General features: G+C 36.1%; 1 protein-coding gene across 1 annotated transcript; it reads right to left on the reverse strand.

Moving 5' to 3' along the window:
- Positions 1 to 3,358: 3,358 nt before the first annotated feature.
- LOC126690316 (protein ASPARTIC PROTEASE IN GUARD CELL 1) lies at positions 3,359 to 5,234 on the reverse strand. The gene has a single exon (XM_050385427.1). The coding sequence runs from the start codon at positions 5,022 to 5,024 to the stop codon at positions 3,522 to 3,524; it is 1,503 nt and encodes a 500-aa protein (XP_050241384.1). The 5' UTR covers positions 5,025 to 5,234; the 3' UTR covers positions 3,359 to 3,521.
- Between the last annotated feature and the right edge of the window lie 2,415 nt (positions 5,235 to 7,649).

Below are 7,649 nucleotides of genomic sequence, written 5' to 3' on the forward strand. Positions count from 1 at the left end.
ACCCTTACTGAGCTTTGTTAGTCTCTCTTTTTTCTTTTTCTTTTTTTCTTTTTTTTTTCTTTTTTCTTCTTCTTTTCTTTTCTTTTCTTTTCTTTTTTCTTACTTTTCAATAAGTTGGTTTTACCCATTGGAGGAGCAATACAAGCTTTAATTCATTTTTTGAAGGATCTAACTTTTAGTTTTAAATAGTATTTCTTTCTATTTTAACTTTTAGTTTTAAATATTATTACTTTCTATTTTAATAGTTATGTGATTAACTCAGTAGAAGTTTTGTACTTAAGAATCAATTGATGTGAGTTGGAAGCTTTAGTGTAATCAAAGATTTTACAATTATGAACTTGTGGTATTTAGTATTTTAATAATTAATGGTTTTGTCATCCCTTGAAGAAAAAATGTTAGATGTTTTTAATATCAAGTATCGAATAAATGAAATTTTGTACACACATTTGTGAGAGACCATGACGTCGACCCACTTATAACAACCCTCTTTGTTACATGATTTGTCACATGAACTTTGTCAATTCTAAAATTTAATATTTCTGCCTAATATGTTAAAGAATATAAAATGTGTTATTAATAAGCCCATATGTAAACTCTCTCTCTCTCAACACAAAACGCAAATTACCATAATTTCTTCCTATCTTGGTCTCTCTCTACTTACAAAATGAAGCCCAAGTAGTGACTTGCCTACTTCTGACAAGTCAGATTGGGCTCCTAATTGGATTAGATTGACTTAAGATGGGCTTAGCTATAATCTTGATCGATAGATTGCAAGAATTGGATTTTTGTTGAAACATTATAGAATTAACTACACTAGCTAAAGTCCGGGCTAAAAAAAAAAAAAAAAAAAAAAAAAACTGCATTGTAAACCCAAATCAACATCAACCAAGACAAACCCACAATCAAATTAGCCACCCCCCCCCCCTCTCTCTCTCTCTCTCTCTCTCTCTCTCTCTCTCTCCCTAAGACTTTGATACTTGTTATAATTATTCAAGCCATTGAGCTACTAAGAGAATCGGTAAGCCACTATCATATCTATCTTATGGGATATAATTAATTGACAAATATATATTTTAAATATCTTTAGACATAATTTATGTTTATTTTACATTTTAAAATTAAGTAACAACAATAAAATACTTATATAATATATAATAATAAAAACTATCATTTATGTTTATTTCAATTTAATAAATAAATAAATGACCAAATAATAATACCATTCTTTAAAAACAAAAGAACTGAGGAATATAAGGCTAACCAAATAAATTACCAAAAGTTATAGAAGAAAATATATAAAAAAAAAAATGCTATATATATATTGTTTGAGAAGAAGAAAGAAAAAGAAAATTCTATAGAGTATATAAATTAAATGAATTTTTTCTATTTTTTAATATTAAAAAGAAATTATTGTTAAGGTTTAAAAAAGGTACTAAATGCTTTCCTTAAAAAGAAAAAAAAAGGGTAAGATTAAGAAGTGGTAGCTTGATGGGTAGGTAAGACTAATGGCATGTTTGGATGGAGGGGGGAAGGAGGGGGAATGGAGGGGAGTAGAGTAGAGTTAGCTAAAAATAAGCTAATTTTATGCTAAATCTACTCTACTCTACTCTACTTCCCCTCCCTCTCCCTCAATCCTAACGGATCATAAGGTTTGACAAATTACTTTCAAACTTATAACTTATCAGCATCACACGTAGGAGGCAGAAAAAAACGAAAATAGTGAAGCCAACTCAAGGTGATATGTATTGGGTATTTCACTCTTTTGTAAACTTATAATTTTTTGTTGTGAAAATATTGTGGATACAATACTACTCTACTTTTGTTAAAACTTGAGATTCTTGTGTTCAAATAACCTTTTGTAGGCTAGATAAAATAAGTTCGTTTAAAAAAAATTATATTATATAATTTTTTTTGCAAGCATAATTGTTTTGTTTTGCAATATGAACTTTATGAGTTGCATGTGGCACCGCGGCTGAAATCTCATGTCAGCTAACCCTTACTGAGTTCTGTTAGTACCCTTTAAAAAAAAAAAAAAATAAATCATTAAGTAGGTTTTATCTGTTGGAGGAGCAACACGAGCCTTATTTGAATTTTGAAGGATCTCATTTTTAGTTTTAAACAGTGTATCGCTTTCTATTTTAATAGTTATGTCATATGTGATCAACTCAGCAGTAGTTCTGTACTTAGAATCAATTTTTGTGAGTTGGAAGTTGAATTTTACAGTTATTAACTTGTAGTATTTTAATAATTCATGGTTTTGTTATCCCATGGAGAAAAAATGTTAAATGCTCTGAATAACAAGTATCGAATAGATGAAATTTTGTACACAGATTTGTGACTTGTGAGAGACCGTGACCTTAACTCAATTATAACATCCATCTTTGTTATATGATTTGTCTCGTGTACTTTGTCAATTCTAGCTAAATTTTAATATTTCTGCCTATTATTTTAATAATAGATGATGTATTATTAATAAGCCCACTCTCTCAACACAAAAATACCAAATTACTATAATTTCTTCCCATCTGTATCACTCTCTACAGTCTACCTACAATTAAAAAGAAGGATAAAAGAGGGGTAAAAAACCTTTTACAAAGGCTAACCTTTGTTGTTGAATACTTCAAAAGTTGTGGTCTCATGGTTTTATAGCTTAATATGTTTCTCTCTCTCTCAAATAAGGTGTCTTTGTCCCCACATGGACCAAATATCACACTTTTACAACTCAAAACTCTTGTGGTACAAATTGTACCATTTTATATGATACCAATATTACTCCTCAAACCTGTTACTAAGCACATGAAAAACCCAAGATTTAACCATTTGATAATAAATGTAAAGGATGATAAAAAGTCAAAATCCTCCCCCATTTAGGCACAATGGCTCAAATGTCGTGAAAATGCACGTGAACTGTTCCACCTAATACTCTTTATCCCAAACAATCGATTAAATAAACAGGGGTATTGTTTGCACCGCTATATCTTCCTAATTAAATTCCATATATTAATGAAAAAACATACTTATATAGAATTTTTTTTTTATGGGTACCATATGAGATTTAATTAACTTGTTCATAGTTTGATCAAGTATGCTATTAATGCTTTCTCAAAAAAAAAAGTATGCTATTAATATCTCAGAATTGATTAGGTAGATGGAGAATGTTTTACCACAAATTTATTTTTAATATAAATGTTAATTGTATATTTTTTTTTTTTTAAAAATTGAAAAATTTTCTTGTCTTAAACGCATTAATTGAAAAAAAAAACATAATATAATTTATCATGATAGCTGAAAAAATAATAAAAATAATACAAAAGGATTAGCTGTCAATCAGTGAGTGTACAGTTTATAGAGAGTGACATTAAACGTAGAAAGGCGTAGTTTATAAAAGATTTCAATGACATTAAACACTTACACTGTTGTTGAGCATCTCCAGAAGAATAGAATCCTACGCTACAGTACACTGAGTGCACTACGAATACCATTATCATATCAATATTAATATTAAAGGAGTAGCAAGGAAGCTAGCATTTAGTGGAAGAGAATCCGATGAGAGAATTAGCGAGATCGAAAGCGACACGTGTCTGTTGCTGTTGGACATTCCCAATGATAGAGAAGGCGGAGGAGGTTGGAGCAAACGCCAAACAAAAGGTCCCCGTTGAGTCAACCGGTATCAACACATTCTTGGCCGCTAATGCCAACACTTTCCCATTCGGAAAATGAAACGCCACCGTTGGAACCTCCACACTCGTCTTTGACGACAGGTCGTAACACGTGTCAAATAACGCCACGCCGTTAGTTGACGCCAACCCCAACCTCCTCGTCCCTTTCACAAATGCGTCACGGAGCGAGTTGTAGGTCCCCGTTTGTAACCGACTCACGGCTGTGCCCGAGTCGATGATTATTCCACCGTTCCCTCCCGAGTCCACTTCGAACGCCGACTCCGGAATCCGAAGCGACTCACCTCCGACACTGAGCCCGCTTACACCGACGTAGTAAAACGTGTCCAGTTTAGGGTTACGGTGTAACGGAGCTGTGACGGCGTTAGGAGGTAGCGGTGAGTTGAACTCAAGAGTCGAAGCCGAGTCCGAGTCACGGTCAACTAAACAGTACGAAAACGACGTCGCGTTCAGTTGAGATGGTAGCGATAACTTTCCGCCGCCGAGTCCGAGCAATCCTGCGGCGCCGATGAACAAGCCTTCGTTATTGTGACCACAGCCAATGGCTACATTGTTCACCGAAGCCGATCCGAGAGTTAGGGTTTCGGTGACGAATTCACCGACTGTGTACGAGCCGTCACCGTAAGCGACCTCGTAGAGACACGTGCCGTTGCGACACTCGGACACGTCGAGGGACTTGCATTGCTTGGTTTCGCAAGAGAGCGGCGAGTAAGAAGCCGATGAAGCCGGCTCGAAGATCGGATCGGCTTGTTGGTAACAATCGGCGCATGGAGCACATTGAAGCCAGTTGACGTCACTGCCAGTGTCGAGAACCATGTACGCCGGAGTCGGTGGTCTTCCGATTGCGACTCGGCAGAAGTACTCGCCGCTTCCTTGACTCGTTCCTGAAATGATGGGACCTTGTAGATCTTGTTGTTGTTCTTGTCCTCGTCCTCCCGAAGGTTCGAGATCTGATTGGAGAATGCCTGTAAGGGCTAGATGTAACCGAGTGGTTAAAGATTTGAGTCGGGCTGAGTCGCGCTCGAGTCGAGCTATAGTGAGTGACTTGTAGTCAGTGTGACTGTGAGTGTGAGTGTGTGTAGGCCGGCTAAGAATAGAAGTTCTAGTATGTAGCTCAAGTGTGAGGGATGAGAGAGTCTGAGACTGAGTCTGTTTTTGTTTTTGTTGGTTAAATGCTTGCGGCTTTGCCTTTGGATTGTAACTACTGAAAACGCTTTGGGTTTTTTGAAGCGAAGCTGTTACGTCGAGAGTGGTGGTGGACGTTGTTTCAGTTAAGGTTCGAGAGTGAACAAAGTTGAGAGTGGAGAAGATGATAGTAATAATAATAATGTAGAAGAGGGAACTCATTTTTGGGGGTACTGAGATAGAGATAGAGATTAGAGATTAGAGAGAGGTAGAGCTATTATGCCTACGCCTATGGGGGGGTTGGGGTTTTTTATTTATGCCACAGGTTTGAGATTGAGAGACTCATGACAAGGACATTGGGATAAAACAAAAGATAATAGGGTGGGAGAGGAGCTTTGAATGTTCGCTCTTCTGATTAATTTGGTAGGGTTGGGTGTTAGGGGCATTTGCATTTCTCATAATTTTCACCCAGATGTTTATTATTAGTTTAGGTGTCATTTATAACCTTTACATGTTTCATAATGTTGCCTTGTTGCTAAATCTTTTATTCATGGATATTATTATTATTATAATAATATAAAGCCCTTCCATTTAGTGCTGTTTATTTTCTTTTAGGCTTTGACCGCATTTTAGAACAAATTTTTAGTTAATATTTGCCCAAAAAGCAAATTGATTGTGACCTTCGGGAAACATATATACATATACTGATACTGGGTCAAAAAAAGCAAGGATAAAGCTTGGACTGTATGAATTGCTTTTTATGAGGACTATTGAAGCAAATTAATCCCATGATTTGGTTGCAGGTTGATGGTACTGGTGGTTGTGGTTGTGGTTGTACTCATTATTATGTCAATTGTCAAATTAAACTTTTTCTTTCATTCAGGACGTGCTTTTGTTGGTTAATATGGGCCTTGTTTTGGGCCGAATGCAACATTGTCTTTTTTAGTAGCCCAAATTTCTTCAAACACTCACTTGTCAAGCCAAATTGCAGATCAAAACTGTGCGGAACTTTAGGGGCTGTTTGGTTTTTAAAAAACCATCACTCATCAGTCATCACTCTTCACTCAATTTTCGGGCTCATTTGATTTAGAGATAGCTCAGTTTTCAAAACTTATAACTCCCTACTTAAACCTCACATTCACTCAAAAATGGCAAAATACTTGTTTGGACTCATAACTCAGTTACATATCTCTACAACTTTTTGCCAAAACCGTGGACTCCACCCACTGACACTACCCAGTGTTGCTACTGTTGCTACCCGCATCTCATTAACAAAAAATCTTCCTCCTTTATTTCTCCCCCTGTGGCATTCTCTCACCTTTCATTTCTTTGACTCTCCCTCTTTTCTATCAATTTTTTTTTTTTTTTTTTTTTTGTCTATCTCTCTTTCTCTGTCTCTCCCCTCTTCACTCTATATTTGATTTTTTTTTTTCCACTCTTCTCTATTTCTTTCTCAGCTTTCTCTGTCTCTCCCTTCTTCAATCTGTATTTGATTTTTTTTTCTCTCTTCTTTGTTTCTTTCTCAGCTGTTTTTGGTTGGTTTGAATCGATGGTTATTGGGTTTAAAGTGGGGGGTTGTTTCAGTGGTTGCTTGGTTCGGATTGGTGATGGTGGGTTTCGGTGGTGGTCATTTGGGTGTTGGCTGGGTCTTCACGGTGGAGATCTAGTTTAAGTCACGGTGGAGATCAGGTTTGAGATTGGGTTTTTGGGTTTCAGTTGTTTCTCGGCCTTAGTTCTTGTGTCTCAGTTCCAGTGGTGGTCAGTATGGAGAGTGGTGGAGGCGTGGCTTGAATCGGTTGGGGCTGGTTTTGTGTTTCGGTGGTGTGGATTGGCAGTTGGTTTTGTGGGTTGATGCTGGTGTTTTGGCGGTGGCTGAGTTTCAATTTCACAGTGGTTGTTGGCAGCGCTGGGTTTGTTATGGTGGTGGTGTAGTTGTTTGCAATGGTAATATCAAATAGCTCTGAACTGACGTGACAACACACAAGGTATGGGTCCCACAGAGTCTGAATATTTACGTTGGTGCCACTAAGTTTCCTATCTCAATTTTTGAAAACACCTATTTCTTGTTTCCTATTTCCATCACTCTAACTCAAATTTTTGAGTTTTGAGTGATGGAAACAAAGGTTGAAAATCAAGCCAAACAAGAATTTTTGTGTGGGACCCACATGTTTTGAGAACTTAGTTACAGAAACTAGGTGATATAACTCATCACTTATCACTTAAAATACCAAAACTTTCTAAGGTGGCATGTTTGGCACTTATTTCCAATTTTGATAACCCAAAAAAGTTTACTTTTTGTGGGACCCACAGATTAACTTGGTGCAGCTTTTACTTTCATTTTTTCCTTCAACCCCCAATACCCAAACTCACCAAACCTAGTGAAAAGGAATGAAAAAAAGAAAAAGAAAAAAAAAAGAAACCAAACCCAGAAACCCAATGTGAAAAAAAAAAAAAAAAAGGAGAAGAAAAGAGAAACTAAGCCCAGACCCAATGTGAAAGAAAAAAAAAATGAAGAAGACTAGACTGGACTCAGTGTAAAAAAAAAAAAAAAAAAAAAAAAAAAGGGGAAGAAGAAGAAGACCACCCAGCGTGAAAGGAAAAAGAAAAAAAGAAAAAGAAGAAGACCACCTAGAGTGAAAGGAAAAAAAAAAAAAAAAGAAGACCGGATTTGAATACTTACATGTTGTGGGTCCCTCAAATATGTGTGTATTTATCAAAATGCCATCATAATTCTGTTTCCATAACTTGAAAACACCTAAAATGTGTTTTCAGTTTCGATAACTCATCACTCAAAAATCAGAGAATTGAGTGATGGAAACAAAAACTGAAAACATATCCAAACAAACT

This window comes from Quercus robur, chromosome 1, assembly GCF_932294415.1.
Source record: "Quercus robur chromosome 1, dhQueRobu3.1, whole genome shotgun sequence".
Classification (NCBI taxonomy): Eukaryota; Viridiplantae; Streptophyta; class Magnoliopsida; order Fagales; family Fagaceae; genus Quercus; species Quercus robur.

Excerpts from the sequence above, each read along its gene's own strand:
- LOC126690316 (XM_050385427.1), bottom strand. The coding sequence starts at position 5,024 with ATGAGTTCCCTCTTCTACATTATTATTATTACTATCATCTTCTCCACT.